This window comes from Mirounga leonina, unplaced genomic scaffold (assembly GCF_011800145.1).
Source record: "Mirounga leonina isolate KUSES-001 unplaced genomic scaffold, KU_Mleo_1.0 Mir_98, whole genome shotgun sequence".
NCBI classification, from domain to species: Eukaryota; Metazoa; Chordata; class Mammalia; order Carnivora; family Phocidae; genus Mirounga; species Mirounga leonina.
In genome coordinates, this window is record NW_023270921.1 from 6,056,377 (window position 1) to 6,078,490 (window position 22,114).

Consider the following 22,114-nt stretch of genomic DNA (forward strand, 5'->3'; position numbering starts at 1 on the left):
CCACTCTGTCAGTAACACCCCTTTACCTCAGCTTCCTTGTCTAGTGAATGGGATGTGGCCAGCTGGCCCTATTGTGAAGGGACTTAAGTTTTAATTGCCTGGTTGTCTGGCTTCTCGGGCCAAATCATGGTTTGTTAGCTAACAGGAATCCTGTTAACTTCCATCTGCTGGGATCCCCTCCCCTGGGCAAGTGGCCAGGGCTCTGGGCACATCTGAAGGGAAAGCAGTGGGGCTGGGAGGCTGTTGGGGCCGGAGAGCCGGGAGGAGGAAAGCATCAGATAGTGGTGGGAAAAGGCCCCGCAGCCCTGAGCTGGCCAGGTTAGGCCCAGGTCTGGATGATCAGGGGAGAGGCAGTAAGTAAGGTTCACTTTGCTGGGTGTTAAAGAGGAAGGTCAGGTGGGCTGGGCTGTAGGAATCGCAATTGACATAGAGTCCTCAGGGAAGGCCTTACAGAGACATCGAGGACCTGCCACACAGAGGGCGCGGAAGTGGGCCAAGCCAGACTTGGTGCCTGTGCTCACAGAGCTCTCCCAGCAGGGGAGCCTGGCCGAGGGAGGCCCTGACCCCTGTGTACGGGCAACTTTGGGAGCAGTGCAGGGGCCTCAGGGAGGACTGCCAAAGGAACTGGCGTCTGTCTCAGACCCAGAGGAGGAGGCAGTGGTGACCTAGGGAGACGGGCAGGGCTGTGAAGGCCCCAGGAGTGAGAGAGAGAAGCTGACAGGCCAGGCCTGAGCACCAGTCAAGGTAGAGCGTGAGGAGAGAAGCGGGGGCGTCTTGTGAGCCCCAACTAAGGCCTCCGCTTTGTCCTGAAGGTACTACCAGAGGGTGAGGAGAGGAACAAACCACCCTTTCTCTTTTACTAGGTGAAGGCCTCAGAGAAAATTGTCCAGGTCAGAGCTGCCTCGGGTCCTGTCAAGGGGACCCCTGGGACAGGGCCCACCCCAGCACCTCCTGGGAAGGCAGGGCCTGCAGCTGCCCAGGCCAAGGCAGGGAAGCCAGAGGAGGACTCGGAGAGCAGCAGTGAGGAGGAGTCCGACAGCGAGGAGGAGGCGCCAGCTGCCAAGATGCCACTTCAGGTGAGGCCTGGGGAGGGAGAGTCCGTGCAGCCCTCGCCCCTCCCCTGAAGGCCTTCTGCGGACTTGTTCTGCCCTCTGCAAGAGCCCTAGACATGCTCAGAGCCCCGCCCCTTCTCCCCTGGGGTATGTGTGATGTCTTTTGCCCTGTCCGGTCTCTTGTGTCTCCTCCTCATGTCCACTCTCTGGGCTCCCTTCCCTGATTCCATTTGTCTCCCTTCAGGTGAAGCCTTCAGGGAAGACCCCCCAGGTCAAAGCTGCCTCAGCTTCTGCCAAGGAGTCCCCTAGGAAAGGGGCTCCTCCAGTGCCGCCTGGCAAGGCAGGGCCTGCAGCCTCCCAGGTAGGGAAGGGGAAGGGGGAAGAAGACCCAGAGAGGAGCACTGAGGAGTCTGACAGCCAGGAGGAGGCCCCAGCAGCTGTGCCCCCAGCCAAGAGCCCTGCTCAGGTGAGGCTGCAGGTGCCCCTGCTTGGAGAGCCCATCTGTCGGCTTCTCTTCCCCCTCCATACCTGGGGCCCTGCACCCTGCATTTGCATTCCTCCCCGCCTGTCTCCCCTCACACGCAGTCCCCTGTGGGCCCCTGCCCTGATCCTGTCTTTTGTTACTCCCAGGCAAAGCCTGTGGGGCAAAACTCCCAGATCAGAGCTGCCTCGGGTCCTGTCAAGGGGCCCCCTCAGAAGGTGGGGCCAGCAGCCACCCCAGTAGGGAAGCAGGAGGAGGGCTCTGAGAGCAGCAGCGAGGAGGAATCAGACAACGAGGGGGAGGCGCCGGCCCAGGTGAGGCCCCTGCCTGTAAGACTCTTCTCTCCCCATCAGTGTCGGGAGCACCCCCCCTCCCCACACACACACACTGACTGCTTGCCCTCTCGGTTTGTCTCTCTGCACACAGCCATGCTCTCCACTCCCTCCCCTGATCCTGTGTGTCTCACTGCAGGCAAAGTCCTCCGGGAAAATCCTCCAGGTCAGAGCTGCCTCAGGTCCTGCTAAGGGGCCCCCTCGGAAGGCAGGGCCTGTGGCCACCCAGGGCAAGGTCGAGGGGTCCAAGGATGACTCAGAGAGCAGTGAGGAGGAGTCAGACAGTGAAGAGGAGGCGCCTGCAGCCGTGGCTCCAGCCCAGGTAGGGCCCAGGAGGGGCTGCTCTGCAGCCTGACCTCACCACCCTCACCAGTCAGCTCCCCAGGGAGCAGAGGGGAAGGATGGCAGCAGGGCTCCACCCCAGAGCAGATGGGGGCTCTGAATTCAGGCTCCTTCTCTAGCTTCTAACTTCTGCTTCCTCTCAGGCAAAACCGGCTGTGAGAACACCCCTCACCAAGGCCTCCCCAAGGAAGGGCACTCCCATTACCCCAGCACCTGCCAAGGTCCCCCCGGTTCGAGTGGGCACACCAGCCCCTTGGAAGGCGGGAGCAGCAACTTCTCCAGCCTGCACCTCATCCCCAGCTATGGCCAGGGGCACCCAGAGGCCAGAGGACTCTTCAAGCAGCGAGGAGTCCGAGAGTGAGGAGGACCCCGCTCCTACCCCAGTCGTGGGACAGGTGAGGCCAAGTTTATTCAGCTGACTCAGGGCCAGTGCTCACGTGGCCCCTGGGGCACCTGCGACCTGCTTCTCTTCCCTGTCATTCCAGGCAAAGCCTGTAGGGAAAGGTGTCACCCTGAAAGCTGCTTCCACACCCACCAAGGGGCCCTCAGGCCAAGGGACTGCCCCAGCACCCCCTGGGAAGGCAGGGCCTGCAGTGGCCCTGGTCAAAGCTGAGGCTCAGGAAGACTCCTCCGAGAGCAGTGAGGACTCTGACAGTGAGGAGACGGCTGAAGCTCTAGCCCAGGTGAGGCCGAGGAAGGCCCAGCCCATCCCAGCCACACCAGAGCCTGGGGCAGGGCTGAGGAGAGGCTTTTCTGGGCTGCTCTTGCCCTCCCCTCCCCCCTCCCCCGCCCCCGGGTGTGCAGAAACCTCAAGGGCAGCCTCAACTCAGCCTCCTTCCCCACTTTTCACTCCGTCTCCTCCACCTGTCAGAGACGGCAAGATCTCCCCCGCGGCCTTTTGAGCTCCCATTGGGATTCCTTATGCCTTCCACAAGCTCTGTTGAGCACCCCATCTGCCAGGCGCTGTCCGGTCTCCCTCAGGGAGTTCCTAGTCTAGATGCGGGCATGGATGTGTGCCCAGGTTGTTCCAGCATGGTGTGTGCTAAGGCTGAGAAGAGCACGTAGCTGGGCTAACAGCATGGCTGGTGAGAGCGTGTAGGGGTTTCCTGGAGGGAGTGGCATCAGGAACTGGGCTGAGAGAGCCGGCCAGGGGAAGTGGAGTGTTGCAGGCAAAGAAGCTGGCCTGTGTGAAGGCCCAGAGGGTGGGAGAGCGCCTGGCCTGAGTGAGCTGCCCCAAGCAGAGCATTTTGGTGGGATCACTGAGGGAGGTGGTGTGGCAGGGGCAGACGGCAGGGGTTTGGAGCCAAACCGCCTGGATTCAAGTCCCAGCTCCGTGTCCTAGCAAGTGACGGACTCCATCCAGGGCCTTTGTTTTACTCTTCTATAAATTGGAAATCAACCTTCACAGGATTGAGAATGTAACGAGCTCTCACCTACCACGCCCAGCAAGGGGCCTGTGCGCTGCAGGCTTGCTCATCTGCCGCCCTGAGGGTGGGCCAGGCCAATGGGGAACAGAATCAGGAGTCCCCTCCCCGTTTGGAAGAGTTAAGTTGCAAAAAGTGAAGATTGCTCATGCCCTGTGCTCACTCACAATTTTATTATTTGTAATCGTCACTCTCCCCCGACCCACCCAATAACCACTCAGAAATTAGTCATTTCTTTTTTTTCCCTATACCAAAGCACACATTTTCTATGGATTTTTTTTTTCCCCTCTCCCTGTTGCGTTGTGGGACCCAGGTTCCTGTGATTCCCCTAGTGAGGTTTTGACCTGCGTGTGGGCCCTGCTGGAGTCCCAGCCCAGCAGCTCCTATCCCGTTTGTAAGCTATAGACACACCCCAGACTTTGGCCTGAAAAGTTTCATTGTGCTTTATGGCTTAAGTATTTGTCTTCCCATCTGAGCCTCCCACCAGTACCATTAGACGGGTGTTCATTTGCTTTGCTTTCTGGAGGAGGAAATTAGAGCTTAGAAGAGTTGTTTGCTGACCTGCTTCAGCCCAGCCAGCCAATGAGGGTCCGAGCTGGGCCCGGGGCCCCAGTGTGTCTGCCTCAAAAGCCTTGACTTTCACACATCCTTCTGCTATATCTTGGCCCAAACTTTTCCAACCACAGACATGATTATGCTCTGGGGTCTTACATTCTTCCAAGGTGCAAAGTAAAGCAGCTAATCCCTCTCTAGGGGAGCAGCTTTATAGCCTGATGCCCTGTCAGAAGATGGGGCCTTGCCCAGCTTCAAGAGGTCTGAATTGCCTCCACCGAGACAGGCGGCTCTGATAGGAGTCTTGTCTGAAGGATAAGGATAATTAAGCCTCTGTTGCGAGGTTCTGGTGAGGAAGAAATAAGAGAATCCTTGTATGGCTTCACTCTCAAAATGCTGTCTGCACACACTCAGTGGGTCCCACACTGCTCATTATTGCTGGGGTCAAGTGAGTCAGATAGTCTCTGGTCTGCTCAGAGACCCCAGCCAGCTCAAAGGAAACCATCCATGTGAGAGCTGAGGTTCAAAACAAAGGAACAAAGACAGGACTGGTTCTGGAAAACCAGATGTGCCGGAGCCTGAGAAGGAGGTGATTCTCCATTGCAATGCCATAGGAAGAGAGCCCTTGTGTGAGAGGGATGGGAGAGATGGTCAGTCAGCGTGTCACGATTGGCTGAATAAGTGGTACGGTGCCTTTCGGGCCTGACCTTGTGTTGTATGTTGACCGTACTTTTTTTTTTTTTTTTTTAAGATTTTATTTATTTGTCAGAGACCACAAGCAGTGGGGAGGCAGGCAGAGGGAGAAGCAGGCTCCCCACTGAGCAGGGAGTCCAATGCGGGACTCAATCCCAGGACCCTGGGATCATGACCTGAGCTGAAGGCAGGCACTTAACCAGCTGAGCCACCCAGGCGTCCCTGTTGACCTTACATCTTACGACATTACATTTGCTTACCTGTTTTCCTGGCTTTTGTAGATTCCTTGGGATTTTCTATATACAAACCATGTTGTCTGTGAATAAGGACAGTTTTACTTTTTCCTCTTCAATCTAGATGGCGTTTATTTCTTTTTCTTGCTTTACAGCCCTGGCTAGGTCCTCCAGTACAATGTTGAGTAGCAGTGGTGAGAACAGACACCCTTGCCTTGTTTTCTCATTTAGGGTATAGTGTTCAGTCTTTCACTGTTTAGTATGATTTTAGCTCTAAGTTTTTAAAAGATGCCCTTTATCAGTATGAGGAAGTTTTTGTTTTTGTTAAGATTTTATTTTTAAGTAAGCTCTACACCCAATGTGGGTCTTGAACTCACAACCATAGGTTCAGGAGTCACATGCTCCACTGACTGAGCCAGCCGGGTACCCCAAGGAAGTTCTTTTCTGTTCTTAGGTTGTTGAGTTTTTATTATGAGTTGGAGTTGAATTTTTGTCAAATGCGTTTTTCGGTTGAAGTGATCTTACTGTTTTTTTCCTGTTCTGTTAATGCACTATATTGCACTTAGTTGATTTTCAGGTATTAAATCAACCTTTCATTCTTGCAATAAATCCCACTTGGTCATGCTCCCTTTTCTTTGTTGCTGGATTTGGTTTGCTAAGGTCTTTGTGTCTATATCCACCAGGAGTATTAGTCTGTAGTTTTTGTGTAACGTCTTGGCCTGGGTTTGGTATCCGGGTGATACTGGCCTCCTGAAATGGGTTTGGTAGTATTCTCTCCTTTGTTTTCTGAGAGTTTATGTTGGATTGGTATTATTTCTTCCTTAATAGAATTCACCAAAAAAAGACACCTGGGCCTGGATTTTTTGTGTGTGGAAGAAGATTTTTAATTACTAAATCAATTTTGAAAATTATTATTGGTCTGTTCAGGTTTTTTTGTTTCTTGAGTCAGTTACATTTTATACTGTATTGAGACTTGTGAGGTCAACTTAGTGCTGGTGTCTTCTGTTTTCTTAAGTGAATGTAAAAGACATTGCTCCCCTCTGGATGACTTTTCTATGCTGATGAGCACCTTGACCTTAGCCAGACACAGTCTGTGCTTTAGAGGGCTTTCTTTCTTGACATGCTGATTCTTAGTTTCACTTGGTCTCGTGTGGATCGGGGAAGTCACTGATCAGATGGCATCTCTGAATGAGGCAGGGGCCTAGAGACACTGCCAGATTCCTCATTCTACTTCACATTAGCCCGGTTTGCTTTCACACTCCTGTCAGCAATCTCACTGTCAAAGATTTTACTCTTTGTTGCCCTCATCTATCTAGGTCTGTGTTTGCTTGGATACCCCGAGAGGGCTTGGGGGATCCCTTGGATATCAGTTAAGATTAGATTAAACTGAAGAAAACCTCAAACAGCCATGGTTTTCTGTCTTATTCTGCCATCCTGAGTACCTGGCTCCTGCCTCATACGCTAAGATGGCTGCTAGAGCTCCAGCTGTTACCTCAGCATTTCTTCCAGCTGGGAGGAAGAAGACCCATGTTTTCTACCCGTGTAAGAAAGTTGAATTGTATACTTGACTTCCATTCTGTTAGCCAGAAGTTAAACTCATGGCTGCCTAGCTGAAAAGGGAGCCTGGAAAATACCTCTGCCTTGGGTAGGCTCCTGCTTAGCTAACACTAAGAAAAGTGCTCACAATAAATGAGTTTATGTGCCAGGCACCATGCTAAACACTGTGACTTTCCCATTTAATCCTCGTGATAACCCTGTGGGTGAGCCTTGTTGTTAGCCCCATTTTACAGAGAAGGAAACTGAGGCCACAGAGGTCAGTGAATTGCCCAGGTTCACACAGCTATTAAATGGACGAGCAAGAATCCACACTCAGGCAGCTGACTCCAGAACCGGCGTTCTTGGCTAACCACTCTGCTGCATCTCACCTTCTCCCTTCCATAATTCCTGTTTCTCCTTCCAGGTGAAGGCCTCAGTGAAAATTCCTCAGAGCAAAGCCAGCCCAGCTCCCACCAGAGCAGCTTCAGCCAAAGGGGCAGCATCAGCTCCGGGAAAAGTGGTCACTGCCGTTGCTCCAGCCAAGCAGGAGTCCCCGGCCAAGGCAAGTGGGACCAGAAGCCCAGGAGCCGGAGGGGGGTGGAGCTCGGGAGGAGCACGCAGCTGGTTCAGCCTAGCCAGGGCCCTGCACAGGCAGGAGAGACTTCCGCACAGTCACACCGTGGGTGGGCTTAACCTAAATGGAACCGTGCTGTCTGCTTCCTTCCCTAATGCTGCTACCTTCTCACATTCAGGTAAAGCCGCCAGCGAGAGCCCCCCAGAGCAGTGCCGTCTCGGTGAGGGGCCGGGGGGCCGTGCCAGCTGTGGGGAAGGCCGTGGCCACTGCAGCGCAGGCCCAGCCGGGGCCAGTCAAGAGCCCACCGGAGGACTCGGAGAGCAGCGAGGAGGAGTCGGACAGTGACGGGGAGGCCCCCACTCAGGTGAGGCCCCGGGGAGAGTGGAGAGCAGCTCTTGTGGTCCCTGTGGCTCTCTCCCCTAATTCTGTTGCTCTCACTCCCGGTGAAGCCCTCAGGGAAGACCCCCCAGGTCAGAACTGCCTCAGCCCCCGGCAAGGGGTTCTCCAGGAAAGGGGCTGCAGCAGCCCCTCCCGAGAAGACAGAAGCCACAGCCCCCCGGGCTGGGAAGCCGGAGGAGGCCTCGGAGAGCAGCAGTGAGGAGGCGGCGGACAGCGAGGAGGAGGCGCCGGCCCAGGTGAGGCCTAATGAGGAAGCCGCTACGACACCAGGCCTCTGAGCCGTCGCCGCCCACTCCTCGCGCAGGACTTGGGTTCAGGGCCAGGTGAGGAAGGAAGACCAGATGAAAGCCATGACTCCTGGACCCTTACCCCAGCCGCTGTCCTCTGTGTCTCTTTAGGTGAAACCTGCTGTAAAGCTCCCCCCAGCCAAGGCCTCCCTGATGAAAGGTGTCCCGGGCACTCCTGTTTCTGCCGAGGCCTCCACAGCACGAGTGGACACACCAGCCCCACAGAAGGCTAGACCAGCAACTCCTGCCAAGGTAAGTGAGGCCAAGGATCTCAGGATGTCACAGGGAGTCTTGAGGAGGCTTGGGCTGCGATACAGGTACCAGGAGGTGCTGGGGAGCTAGAGGAAGTCCCCTCCCTCATCTGGGCCTGGGACCCCAGGGAGAGCTCAGCTGGGTGAAGCCTAGGGAGTGGGGAGAGGGAGGGAATGAGGGACCGACTTCTACGTGGACGATTTCCCTTCTGTCTGTGTGTGGAAGGCAGCAGGAGTGGCTTCGGCCTGCAGAAGTTCAGGGAGCCAGACTCCAGGACATAGAGGGCTCCCGTGTGTGATGGCCTCGTAGCCACCGTTGAGCCTTGGTGTCAGGAGAGGCAGTAGAAGGTGGTGGCAGCTAGGGCAAACTGGAGAGTTCTGGTCCCAGCTAGAAAGATGGTCCCTGTCAGCCCCAGCAGCTGATTATGACCGCATGTGGCCACATGTTTGTTTCTTAAGGGAAGCTGGAAGTCCCTGTGCCAGGCCGAGCTTCATCCCCTCTTAGGTTTCTGTTTTCTTCAGGAGTAAAACAAGCACCAAGAAGTTTGTTAAGTGCTCCTAGCACTGACCTCTGCCTTCAGTGCACAGACCAACTACGAGCGCTCCATCTCGCGGATGGAGATAAAGGGATGAAAGATGTTGGCCCTGCTCTCATCTCATGGGGCCTGTAGTCAGTAGGGCAAGGTGAAGTAGTGGATTATTGGAGAATATTCTGGTAGTGCTCTGTCTGATGGAGCTGGGAGAACACGTCTCTAGAGGCCAGAAGAGATGATTGAGCAGAGCTTAAAGGAAGACCAGGGGTTCACCAGACAAGCGGAGCTAGGCCCTCCGGGGCGGGCGGGGGGTTGCGAAGGGGAGGGAATGTGAAGTCACGTGGGTTCCACAAAGGCCAGCCACCCTGTAGGCAATAGTCACTTCTAGTTGCTTGTCACCAGTCACATGTATGGGGGCCTAATGCCAGACTAAGACACAAGGGTCCCAGCCATGTTTAGACATAGCAGTATTTTGGTTTGTTTTTGTTTTTTAAGTTTTAAGTGGGTTCCTGGATCAGGACATCCCAATCTGCGGGAGAAAACCTAATTCCAAGAGCTTAAAGGAGATTGGTCCCATCATGGTGCACAAAGCTTTGGGGTAAAGCTGCTCCAGGTGGTTCCTTCAGCTCTGCGTCATGGGTGACCCAGATTTCTTCCATCTTCTGCTCCCTGCCATGGCAGGGCTGCAGCGTCTCCGGAAGAGCTAGGAAGTCCCCCAGCAGACCTCCCTTCCCCTCACCTCCTTGTCCACATCTAAGGCATGTGCTTCCCCCGCCAAAAAAAAGGCCGCTCCCTGATAAGGGGCCTGTGGTTCTGTGATTGGCTAGGAGAGGGGGCCGCCGTCCCCAGAACCTGGTGAGTGGGTGGGGGGGGGGCGCTAGCAGAGCAGAGTCGGGGGCACAGCTGTTGTGGTGTAGGAAATGACACAAATCAGGATCTCCTAGCTGCTCTTGAGAAATTGGACTCGGGCAGCATAGGCGGCTCTGCCACTTTGCTTGGCCGGACTGAGTAGTGAAGGAGGGGGGGACTCTGCCCCTGCCCTGGGCTCCCCTGAGCTGGTCACCACCAGTGCCTGCTACTCCGTGCTCTCCTCCTCTGGCTCCCCGACCGCAGCTCCTGCCCAGCCAGCCCCCCTCATTTATGCCTGGTCCGGCAGGAGGGGTGGCAGCCTTGGGACACTTCTGGCTGGCTCCTGCTCTTACCTGGGGGTGTTGCAGCCAGATGTGAGCACGCTGGGACCACTACCACTGGCTCACCCCTGCAGCCTTGTCCCAAGCTGCTGTCTCCTCTCATCTGGACGCCGGGCCACCAGCACTGCAGCCCTCAGGTTTTAGTGGGGTCTGACTCCTACTTCCCTTTCAAGTTCAGAGTGGGCTCTGGAGGGAGCATTAGCAGAGGGGAAGGCTGTGTTTCCGGTGGCCGGGGGCATGCTGAGCCAGCAGCTGTCCTCCCATGCGGGTAGTAAGGGGCCGTGCTGCCTCCCGTGGACAGCCAGCATCAAGGGCATGCTTGCTCGCTGGCCGTGGTTTCCCTGCCCCAGTCTCTCAGTCGTGTTCCCCTTCAGCTAACACCCCCTGCCTCCTACCCATGTGCTTGTCCCCTCAGAAGGAGGGTAACTCCAAAGCTGCCAGAAGCAAGCCCCTGGCCCCAGCACCCCCAGAGAAGAACACAGAGGGCTCCTCGGAGAGCAGCGACGAGGAGCTGCCGGCCAGCCAGGTAGGCCTTTCCTTCTCTTTGGGACACTGCAGACTCAGGGCAGCGGGCCCCTGAGGGGTTGCGAGGGCAGACCTTTGCCATTTAAACAGCACTTCACGGTCTCCTGGTTGAGCCATTCATCTTCACGGTAACCCTGGGAGGTAGGCAGCGGGGCATCACTGAGCAAGCATCCAGTCTTCAGAGCCAAACGGTGGAGGGTCAGTGCTGGTTCTCCCAGCTGCCAGTTCTGTGACCCCGGGCACACCCTGACCACCCTGAGGCCCAGGTATCTGCCCTGGAAGCAAGCAGGGTAGCAGTCCTCCTTCCTGCATCCCTGCACAACGCGCTGCCTGATGGGAGTGCCTGTTCCTGCGGGAGGGCACGTGCTGTGGCCCATTGGATGCATCAGGAATCAAAGCCCAGTGAGTTGAAGTCCATTCCCCAAATTCTCATGACCCATAAGAAGACAAGGCAGGGCCGGATGCTGGTCCCCTGGCTCCCGATACATCCCCGCTTGCTGTCTGGGACCGGGAGCCTTCTCTGTGGGGCTTGTCAGAATCCAGCAGGCATGTCCGGGACCTCACTCTGGCGCCCATGGCACGCGTTCACATGCTCTGCTGCACCCGCGGCCTCCCCAGACTCCCCCTAAGGTTGGGACCAGGCCCACCTTATCTCCCCAGCTTGCTGAGTCCAGGCCTCTGCCTTTCCAGCAGAGAGCAGTGCCCTTTGTCCTGTAGCCCCAGGTGCGTGGACGCCTCTGCCAGGTCCCCTCAGGGTCCCTGGAGTCCTATAATTACCAGACCCTCTGCTTAACCACCTCCCTCGTATACCTACCGTACCACATGCTGATTGGCCCACCAGTGAGGTCAGACGCTGCGTGCCACCCTCGGTGACGGGGTGGGGTGCTCACTGCCGTTCTCTGCTCCGTAAAGTCCTGATGAACAGCTACACCTAACGTTATCGGTCACTTTCCGTGTGCCAAACCCCGTACCTCGTTAGCCTGCTCAGTCCCCACAACAGCCCTCTGAGGGTAGGTCCTTCTTTTATTCCCATTTGAAGGAGGAATCAGTGAGGCTCAGAGAAGTTGAGTGACCTGCCCCGGCGTCCCATGGCCAGAAACAAGGGGACAGACCTGGCATTTGAACCCAGGCTGTGCATACGGTGCCCACGGGCTGGCACTGCCTGCACTGTTCTCTCTCCAGGGAAAGTGGAGGGCGGCCCGGGCCTTGCCCTCTGGCGGTCCAGGCGCCCTTAGGAGGCCGCCGCCTTGTCTGAGCAGGATCAGGACAGCTGGGAGGGAGGGGGCCGCCTCGCCCTGCGTTGTGGGGGCGGACTAACACAATTAAAATGAACATCATGCTTAAGTTGAACCATTTAATTGGTACATTAGTCCTGAAGATTCTGGAGTCCCTATTAAAAAAGAAGCAGGAAAAAAGTTGGCATTTTGTGCATTTCCCTAAGAGGATTCAGGGAAGACGGCGCAGCCTGAGGAAGCTGCAGCCTCTCCTCCCTGCTGGGGGATTTTGAGCTCCTTCATCCCCAGCTCACTAATTATGATCATTATCACTATTATGCATTTGTCAAGTACTTCTTTACTGACAAGTTTCACTCTGTTTTTATTATTAGCCTATCAATGGAGAAAAGGGATCAATGCCAGAATGGTGGGCAGAGCCTCAGGCTGGGGGGCAGGGGCGATCGTGGCTCCATTCCCAGGCTCCCTCGCTGTGCCTCAGTCTCCCCACCTACAAGGATGGACCCCAGCCTCTTTCTCTGAGATGGACTTCGGGGGGGGGGTGGTCTGTGGCTCCGCCCTGTTGCTGGCATTATTAACCCTAGGCCAGGGTCTGTGCTGGGGTTGGTGCCGTATTAAAAAGACCTAAGCCCTGCCCTCAACGTTTCAGGTAGAGTCAGAGAAGAAGATCCGTAAGGAGCTAAATTAGGGTGTTAAGTCGAAACCCTAGCATGGTTGATCCTGGAAGGAGCTCCTGTCTGGTCCCTGGAGAGCAGACTTCCAGTCCAGCTCTGGTACAGTTTGCTAGTCACCCTGGGTGAGGCCACTTGCCTTCTCAACCCGTGGGGTGACATTCCTTGGGGGCTGGTGAACCACGAGGCTGCAGGCCCAGCCTGGAGGGGGATTTCCCAGCCCTTTTGGGTGGGACTGGCCCAGGACCTGTTAACTAGGCCCTGGGCAGTTCTGCAAGGGGCTTTTGGGTGCCTTCTCAGCTCTATCCCTTACTGCAGAGTTAACAGCCTGGGCTGGCCAGCCCCCCACCCCCACTCAGCCCCAGACTGGAATGAGGGCAGAGTTGGTGAGCCCAGCTGTGACAGCGGGCCCCCAGGTTTGGTTCTGCAGTAGGAAGGGCGTCCCCGCTTCCCTCTGGGCCCTCGTGGCCGACAGGGAGGCCCAGCCAAGTGTCCAGGCTGCATCAGCTTCCCGTGAGTCTTTGTCACCTCTGTGTGTGCTGTGCTTTGCGGTTTTCAAGGCGCATCAGAGCCCCTCTGGTGAGCGAGCCCAGGCTGGGATTACTAATAGCCTTTTCAACAGGTAGGAAACAGGCCCTCGAAGCTCAGGGGCCTCACCACATGGTGAGGTCTGTCAGAAGTGGGGTCAGAGGCGGCTTTCCCCATATCCCTGGGTCGCACGGCCCACCTTTTGAACGATCCGATGCTGCTGCTGCACTGTTGTCGTGTCCAGGGCCCAGCCCTGGGCCCCTCGTGTCCCTGCCCTCCAGTGCCAGGCCCCCTGCACCGCCCCCGGGGCCGAGGCCGAGGCCGTGTGGGCAGGTGGAACAGGGAGGAGGAGGCTTTTGCTGCTGAGCTGCTTTTAACATCCCAGACGCTATTGTTTGCCTCGGTGGGTTCGGTGCCTCTCTTCGTCCCCGACAATCTGTTCTTCTGTCTTCTCACATATATATAGATCCCCCCCCCCCCCCCTCAACTGTAAGCCTTCTCCCACTTCCCATCCTTCTCTCTTTCATCATGTGGGAAGGCAGGCTCTGGAAGTGGCAGATCAGAGCAGCCGCGGGGGAGGCTGTTTGGCAAGGGTGGGAAGGGCCCCAGCCCAGCAGAACTCCCACCCTCGGGCGGGCACCTCTCTGCTTGACTTTTCAGGATGCCTCTCCCACCGCGCCCTGGGCTGCCCTGGGCCCCCCTGGGCCCCGGAGGTGGGCGGGGTGGGGTGATGGGCGAGACGGGGTCCCAGACCTTGGCCTCGGGCAGCTTCCTCCTGCTGTCTTGTGTTTCCCCCCGGGCAAGGGAGGGTGTGGAACTTAGACCGAGTCTGACCTCGGGGGATGGAAGGTGCAGGCTCCATGTGTGTGAGGGTGCCCTTGTGTACGGTGGACATGTCCACCAGAGCTGCCACCCCGGCCTGGTCCGCAGGATCCCAGGGAGCGGCCACTTTCTCTCTCTTTTACTGCCTCACTGGAAGCTGCAAAGCCTGCCCAAAGATAGAACAGCATGCAGAACCCCCGCGTGCCTTCCCCAGCCTCAGCGGGTCTGCACTTGTGACCAGGCTCGCTTCATGCAAGCCCTCCACTCCTTCCCCAGCACCCCTGGCTTCCTCTCTCTGATGAGAGGATGGCCACCATACAGTATCACTCCTAAGAAACTGGCCTGCGCACTCGGCATCCCCACTTCCCAGATTGTCTCATGAACGATAGTCTACATCTGGTGTGTTCGGATAAGAGTTCACACAGGGCACACACTGCATTGGGTCCCTTGAGTCTTCACCTTGGCTTTTCCCCCGTGCGGTTTGTTTGTTGAAGACATGGGGTCAGCGTGAAGTCAGGTTGTTGTGCCCTGGGCCACAGCTCAGGAGGCTGCACCAGCGTGGCTGGGGTGGGGGCAGCTCGGTTATGCACAGCTCCCCAGGAGAATCGTGGGGGACAGCCGGGCAGCTGAGGGGCCTGCTGCTTGGAGCACCCGGCTCGGCCGGCATCTGTCCGGCCCTGAAGTCAGCCAGAGGAAAGCAGGCTGAATTGGCTCTTCTGGCCCTGGCTGTACAGTCAGTAAGCTTTGCAGCCTTGGGCAACTCTTCTCCCCTCTCTGCACTTCTAGTTTTCCCAGCTGTACAGTGGAGCCAGGACCGCTGACCTCAGGGGCTCCTGGGGGCTGTGAGGTGCTGTGTGGGTCTTAGCAGGTGCATGGGCGGGTGGCGCACTGAGAGTGCTGTGGGTGGCCGGAATGGCCTCTGCCTGCCCGGCTGCCCTGCGCGCTCTGGACCCCCACCCAACCTCCCCTTTGCCTGGCCAAACCTTTAATCACTGGGGGGGTATGTTTTGTTTTTGTTTTTCAAGGTGATTAAACCCCCTCTGATTTTTGTCGACCCTAATCGTAGTCCAGCTGGCCCGGCTGCTACCGCCACACAAACCCCGGCGGCAAACACCCCGAGGAAGGCCCGGGCCTCGGCGAGCACAGCCAGGAGCTCCTCCTCTGAGAGTGAGGATGAGGATGTGATCCCCGCCACGCAGTGCTCCACTCCTGGTGAGCACGGGCCCGCTACGCAGGGCTGAGTCCCGTGCCGCAACCGCCAGGCTCGCCTGGCAGGGGCCGCCGGGCTCGCACGCAGCGCACGCAGCACACACAGCTCACTGCGGCCCAAGGGGAGAGGCTGCTGGCTGAGTCACCCAGCACACGGTTGTTGGTCCGGAGGGGCTTGGAGCCAGGTCTCTGCCCCTGGCATTGGTTCGTCCCGATAAGCAACTACCTCTGGTCTCCATCTCCGGAGCCAGCATTTGCCAGCACTTCTCTGTGCCAGCTCCAGGGGGTGGAACCCACGCCAGCGGCTAGAAGCTGCAGACAGCAGGTTCCTACGTAATCTAAGGGAGAGCTTTGTAACAACTGCCTGCCTGAACGGGGAGAGGGCTGTGAGGTGGTAGTGAGCCTCGTGGTCCTGGTGGCATGTACAGAGGGTTAGGTAATCCCTAACCAGACATCGTAGGCAAGGATTCCTTCTATCCGTGGGAGACAGGACCCTATCTGGGGTTTCTTTTGACTTCTGAGAATCTGGTACTCCCGTTGCCATCAGGAAAATGGCTAATGTTGTTGTGACATTCTGTGAGGGTAATAATAAGACCTGATTTTGGTGGGCTCATTAAATACAGAATAGCACAGAAGAAGAAATGTCACCGTAATCACGCTGTCTGGAATAATTACTGACGTTTTAGAACTGTTAATTTTACCGAAACTACAGGAACTGCAGCTGTATCTGTGTTTTTAGTGAGGTCATAGTGTGCACACGTGCTCTGTAATTTTTACTTGACGAACTGTGACATTACGTATTTACCGTGTGAGTCCTGCTGGTCACAGAGCTGTCCTTTGGGAGGGCTTAGCATAGTTTATGTGGGCGGTGCCAGGCTGGAGGAAGCGACGGGCTTTGTGTGGGGGCTTTGGGGTTATCACGAACAGTGCTACAGTGAGTGCACGGGACTGAGCCTTTGCAAATGACCATGACATTCTTACGAAGACTCTTCTAGGGACCCCTGGGTGGCTCAATCGATTAAAGCGTCTGCCTTCGGCTCAGGTCATGATCCCGGGGTTCTGGGATCGAGCCCCACATTGGGCTCCCTGCTCAGCAGGGAGTCTGCTTCTCCCTCTGTCTGCCGGCCGCTCCCCTACTTGTGCTCTCTCTCTCTGTTCTGCCACGTAAATAAATAAAATCTTTAAAAAAAAAAAAAAAAGACTCTTCTAAATGCACAGAGTCCCATTTGGTAGCCGTGCTCCCCACCAGTGCTCAAAGTGGTGGCCTGGCCAGCTGAGGGACGGCAGCATCGAGGACTGAAGTGTGGGGAGGGGCCAGGGAGAAAGCCTGGGGTCACAGCAGTCCTGTGGTTCCCCTGAGCTCGTGACACAGAGCTAATGACGGCTCCTGCCTGTGAGGCTCAGGGATGGTGTTTGGTTTTTTAATTTTATTTATTTTTGTGAGAGAGAGAGCATGAGCCAGGGATTCGGGGACAGAGGGAGAAGCAGACTCCCCACGGAGCAGGGAGCCCGATGCGGGGCTCAATCCCAGGACCCTGGGATCACGACCTGAGCCGAAGGCAGATGCTTAACGACTGAGCCACCCAGGCGCCCTCGGGGAGGACATTAAACAGGCTTCTGCTGCAAATGCCGTGAGCACTGGGCCCTGTCCCCAGGAAGGGCTGATAATTGGGGATTGCTGCATGTGTGCCCTGACTTGCACCCCATCCTGCTCCATTTCAGCCAGTAGAACCAAAGCAGCCGTGCTCACGGTGCACCCAAGGCCAGCTGTCAGGGCCAGCACTGTTGGGGCCGGCAGCAGGGAGGCGTCCGGTCGGGTGTCAGAAGGCAAGAAACAGGAGGCGCCCGTCGCTCAGGTACAGCAGGCAAGGGAGGGCCGTGCAGGCCGGCAGGGGCGAGGGGACCCCCCCCCGCCCTCCCCACCCCCACACATGCTGCTGGGTGGGGCTGCCGTCGCTCTCCTCCACACACCGCCCTCCCCCCCCAAGGAGCCGCCCCCTCGCAGCCAAGCGCCTTCCCTGGCTTGGCTGCAGCCCCGACCAGGCTCCCAGATACCTCTGAGCTGTGAGGAAGAGTAGTCTGGGAGCGTGGCCCCCAGGCAGAGCCACGCTGTGGCTCCGCGAGCCCCTCGGCAGCCGTTCCAACGTGGTTGCGCTTTTGGTTTGTTTGCCTTTTCCGTCCCGGTTTGGAAATGCTGTGAACAAACCTTGTCTCTCTTAGTGTGGATAATGGTGACTTCCTGGCCTTCACCATTTTCAGTGCATTTCTGTTGGGTCTTTGCCTAAATCTACAGCCTGAGCAGGGTAGAGTTAGCAGCTCCTTGTGCGAACGACAGAGCTGAGCGCTGTCCCTCAAGACCGTTGAGGCCTGTCCAGGATTAGGCAGGGCCAGAACCCAGGTCTCCTCACTCCCCACCCCGCTCCTGGGCCACGTGGGCTAGTTTTCCCATCCCATTGCACCCCACCTCTCTCTTCTAAGAGGGCAGGAGGGAGCTGGGCGCCCCTAGCCCAGAGGGGCTCCCCACGAGCTACAGCCCAAGAGAAGCTTCCTGGGAGCACGGGTGCCGGCCAGCTGTGCTATGGTCACTGCGCCCGGCAGCCCGCCTCCGTTCGGCCAGCAGATGGTGCTGAGCATCTGTCCGCACCAGGCAGACGGCAGGGAGGGGCTCGTGGGCCATGAAACAAGGAAGCCAACAAGTACTCACCAGTTGGTGGGTACTTTGAAAGGAACTGAGTCTAAACTAGAGAATAATGAGGTGAGCTGCTTTAGGAAGGATGGGCAGGAAAGGGCAGCCTCCCCATCGAGGCTAGAGAAGCAGGCAAGCCAGGGCGAGCCAGGGAGGACTCCAGCCAGGGGAACCCGGGCTGGGACCATCTGGGGAAGCACTTGGGTGGGAGAGCTGGGGGAAGCAGCAAGGCAAGAGGAGCCAGGCCCGACAGGCCGTGGTGAGGGCCGCCCAGGTTTGCAGGGGGAGCCCCGCCCGGCTCCTTTCCAGTTCTGTCTCCCTGACTAGTGGCAGGTGTGGGAAGCAGGAGTGGCACCAGGGAGACCTTTGAGGAGGTTTTTGCAGACACCAGACTAGAGGCTTTTCCCAAGTGCAAGCTCAGATTGAGTTGGGGGGGGCCTCAGGTGGGAGCCGAGCTGCTTCCCTCCCCTGGGCTAAAAGCTGTCTTTGGCTCCACTGAGAACAGTAGGATCAGCTGACAACCTACAGCCTGGCCCTGTTTTCTGCCCCTGAGGGTGGTATTACCCCCTTGACTGTCCCTCAGTCCCCTCCTCCAGCCCCCCTGGCTCCTTGTGCAGATACAGGTCCCCTCCGACCCCAGCCGGGATCTGAGCAGGGCCTGGCACAGATGGCATCCCGAGGACCTGCGAGTCTTAGGGCTGCCTGTGGCTGTCCACAGGTGACAAAGAGGAGCCCTGCTCGCCTCCCTCTGACCCAGGCCGCCCTGAAGGTCCTTGCCCAGAAAGCCAGTGAGGCCCAGCCTCCTGCTGCCAGGACCCCGTCTTCCAGTGGGGTGAGCAGGGGAGCCTGGGGGGGGCGGCCCCACCCTGGAGGGGACAGTGTGAGCAAAAATGACAGACCATAGAAGGGAGGGGCCAGGGAGGGGCCCAGGTCCCAGCGCCAGCATTTACCGCCCTGTGACTGTTGCATGCACACGTCTGTAACCCACACCACCCGCCCCCAGCCTCCGCTGCCCGGCTCAGCGTTTGTGGGAGGGCTGAGTGAGGCCTGGTGCAGAGCAGCTAACAGGCGCCTAGCCCTGAGGTAACTGGGGTGTTCGGTAGGCACCAAGTTTATTTCCCTTCATTTTTTTTTCTGTTCTCTCGCTCTCTCTTTTTTTTTTTAAACCAAATTAGGTTGACAGTGCTCTGGGAACACTCCCTGTGCAGGCCAAGGGGACCAACAAGCTCAGAAAGCCTGAGGTTCCTGCGGTCCAGCGGGCCACAGCCCCTCCTGCCGGACGCGCCAAAGCCAAGGCCTCTGACACCTCCAGTGACGGGGACGACAGCAGCGGCAGCTCTTCAGGGAGCGAGGAGGGTGCTGCCGGGACCCCGATGGCTCCCTCGGCCCCCAGGCTAGGTGAGGGTCCCAGGAGAAGGCTAGGTGGGCCCCGAGCGGGGGAGTGGCGGCCTCGGCTCTGTATCTCCACCTGTTCTGCAGCCTGGGCCCAGTCACCCCATGCTGGGCCTCAGTTTCCCATCTGTACAACCCCACGAGGAGGTTGGTCCAAATGATACCAAAGATCTTCTAGCTCTGCTGTTTGACCACTGCCAGCTTTTTACTCTCAGGCTCCCATAACTGACCCCCCAAAGTCCCGGGGTCATGCTTCCCGCACAGAATGGGGCACCTGGGTGGCTCAGGCGGTTAAGCATCTATCTGCCTTCGGCTCAGGTCGTGATTCCAGGACCTCATCGGGCTCCTTGCTCAGCAGGGAGCCTGCTTCTCCCTCTTCCTGCCACTCCCTCTGCTTGTGCGGGTGCGCGCTCTCTGATAAATAAATAAAAACTTTTAAAGAAAGAAAAGCAGGGAAGCAGAAGTCGGGCCTCAGGAATTAGAATGGAAGGTTTTGGCATTGAGATGTCTTGCTTAGAAGGCTGCGAATAGCCATTGAGCTGGGAGGGAGTTGTAGGAGCAGGTAAAGCCTTGGGCAGGAGGGCGAGGGACCAGCGGAAGGTTCAGGCCATCCCAGGGCCTCCCGACAGCTGGCCTCTGCCCCCCCCACCCCCAGCAGGTCCGGCCCCCTCCACGACGGAGACCTTGGTGGAGGAGACCACAGCGGAGTCCAGTGAGGACGAGGTGGTGGCACCCTCTCAGGTAATGGTGAGGGAGGGGACTGGCCCCTTGGGGGCCTTCGGGCGGGCGCTAGAGGCCACGTGCTGCAGTGTTAGGCTGAGGCCATCCACCATGGCAGGGCCCCGTCTCTCCCCCTGAGGCTCTGTTTCAGCATAGAGCCATGAGTAGTGGACTCCTAGAGCCTATAGGAAAGGCTTGCCTTGATTTTAGATGAGTCCCAGAAAAAAAAGACATTTTGGAACAGATGGGATTTTTCTAAGGTTATCTTCTGTACACGGCAAGTGCTAGTGATTTTCCATTCGCATTAGTAGTGAGAGATTGTCTTTTTAAATGTGGCTGAGGGAAATCTGTATTAATTAAAACTGCAGGAGGTCCGTATGAAGGGCTCATGTGCCCCACGCCAGGTCCGAGAGGGCTGGCCCGACCTTAGGGGCTCCTGGGACGGCTTCCTCAGAGTAGGCCCTGCACTCACGGGTGGAGCAGGGTTCCAGCCACGTTCACACTGGGTTTCTTCAGTCTCTCCTCTCAGGTTATGTGACCCCTGGGCCGACTCTGGCCAATTCCCAGGCTTCAAAGGCCACTGCTGGGCCAGACCTCAACCCCTCGGCGTCCTCTACTTCTGCCACCAAAGATGCCCCAGACGGCAAGCAGGAAGTGGAGCCCCAACATGTAGCAGGCACCGTATCCCCTAAAACAAGTGAGTCAAGGGCCACAGGAGAGACACGGGGACACGGAGGGACAAGGCAGTGGGCCCTTTCTTTGCCTCCCTCACGAACAGTCCTACCAGTATGGTCCTGTCTGTCACAAGGGCCTCTCCAAGCAAGGCCTGGTGCCCCACATCTGGGTGTCTGGCTCTTACGACCTGGGACAGCCTGGAAGTTGGGTTTTCCAGCTCTGTGGGATGCTGGTGCATCTGGTCGGGTGATCCGTGCCTTCAAGCGGCCTTGGCTTTCTCTAACTGTCCCCGTTGCCTCTGCTTCCTAACAAATGGACACATGGTGTGGGGTGTGGGAACTGAGGCAGCTCAGATGGAAGGCAGGAGCCATTTTTGGAGAAGTCTCTAGCACGTGGCAGAGACCCCAGGTGATGGGCTGACTTGTAAAGCCTCAGACAGGACCCTAGCCACACTGGGCCTCTGGGTCTTAACCACAGAGGGCAGAGTAGATCCATCCAGTGAGTGTCAGGGCGTGGCACACACAGACAGTTGTCACGCGGTGTTTGGAGGGCAGACCGGAGTTGCCGAGGTCACCCAGCCTGGGGCATTGCCTGTGCTGAGGGACAGATAGCTCTGATGGGCACGCCTGGGACAGCTCTAGGCATTCCCCAGCTGTGGTGTTCTAGGGTGTTTGTAGACAGGAAGCAGAGACGTGGGCTGCAGGGAAGGAGGTTGCCAGCGCAAACCTCCTCAGCTTCCCCCTCCAGCCAACCCCTGCCGTTGCCAAGAAGCACCAAACAACTGAATTGGGCCTCCGTCTGTCCTGGGACGCCGCCCCCCACGACCCCTGCTCAGCCTGCCGTCTGCGCCTCCCCTGAGCTCCCACCCTGGGCCCACCGCATGCTGCGGGCAACAGGCCCCAGCCCCATGACGGGGAGCTGGGTCGGGCCACAGGGCGCCTCTCAGAGCCAGCGTGTAGGCACGGTTGTGTGTGTGAGGCCCAGAATGAGTGCAAACCTGCCGAGTCACCCGGGAAGTCAGGGGCAGCAGCGGGATACTGCTAATGTTGCCCCCCCCCGCCCCCGCCCCCCGATACCCCAGCCTTGGCTTTAGCTGCAGCTCACCGCTGCTGGGTCAGCAGAAGGGTCGTTGCTCACTGTCTGCCCCAGTGTTCTTTGTGAGGGGCGGGGGCGACGGGGAGACATTTTAGAGGGGGCTGTGGATGGGTTTTTTCACACGTGTAGTGAGCACACAATTATCAAAGGAGAGCAGAGGCGTGGAAAATTCTAAACAAAGGCTGCACCAGAAGTCACTCTGGCAGGCAGCAAACCTGCTTCGTCAGCCACCATGTGCGTATACACCAGGCCCGTCACCCGCTAGGCTGCCTTGTCCCCTGACCAGCTCTTATCATGAGTCCGTGACTTAGAATAGAGGCCTCACCGTTCATCTGAGCCCTTATTTTACCAATGGGGAGACTGAGGCCAAGGGAGGAGCACAGTCCCACAGCATGCTGGTGGTAGTCAAACCTGGAATCCAAGTCCCTTGCCTCCCAGCTCTGGACCTCTGACTGGACAATACCGTCTCCCTCCTGTCTGACCTTTCATTTTGTTGGTAGAGTTCACTCCCCATCCTTAAGATTCTGGAGTCCTTTTCCATCTCCAACCTGACTGGAGTGCAAGGAGACGAAAGAGCTAAGTTAGAAACTGCTGGAAAGGTGTGAGCCAGGCAGTGGGGCAGAGTGACCGCTGGGCCGCCCTTTCCCTGTCTGTACCTTGTCCGAGGAGGTCAGCTGTGT

At 57.5% G+C, this 22,114-nt stretch overlaps 1 protein-coding gene across 10 annotated transcripts in view; it reads left to right on the forward strand.

Annotated features, from left to right (window-relative positions):
- Window positions 1-22,114, forward strand: part of LOC118006693 (treacle protein-like) — a 37,412-nt gene that overhangs the window by 11,852 nt on the left and 3,446 nt on the right. For 3 of the 10 annotated variants that reach the window (XM_034999456.1, XM_034999462.1, XM_034999461.1), the window contains exons 8-24: window positions 864-1,076; window positions 1,297-1,518; window positions 1,683-1,847; window positions 2,005-2,187; window positions 2,351-2,602; window positions 2,693-2,890; window positions 7,070-7,207; window positions 7,398-7,583; window positions 7,669-7,854; window positions 8,017-8,157; window positions 10,295-10,405; window positions 14,683-14,869; window positions 16,589-16,722; window positions 18,271-18,384; window positions 18,728-18,950; window positions 19,603-19,685; window positions 20,181-20,361. In XM_034999456.1, the coding sequence (XP_034855347.1) occupies window positions 864-1,076; window positions 1,297-1,518; window positions 1,683-1,847; window positions 2,005-2,187; window positions 2,351-2,602; window positions 2,693-2,890; window positions 7,070-7,207; window positions 7,398-7,583; window positions 7,669-7,854; window positions 8,017-8,157; window positions 10,295-10,405; window positions 14,683-14,869; window positions 16,589-16,722; window positions 18,271-18,384; window positions 18,728-18,950; window positions 19,603-19,685; window positions 20,181-20,361 (2,917 nt within the window). The remainder of the gene's footprint in view (window positions 1-863; window positions 1,077-1,296; window positions 1,519-1,682; window positions 1,848-2,004; window positions 2,188-2,350; window positions 2,603-2,692; window positions 2,891-7,069; window positions 7,208-7,397; window positions 7,584-7,668; window positions 7,855-8,016; window positions 8,158-10,294; window positions 10,406-14,682; window positions 14,870-16,588; window positions 16,723-18,270; window positions 18,385-18,727; window positions 18,951-19,602; window positions 19,686-20,180; window positions 20,362-22,114) is intronic. The other 7 variants (XM_034999457.1, XM_034999458.1, XM_034999460.1 and 4 more) reach the window with 7 other exon arrangements.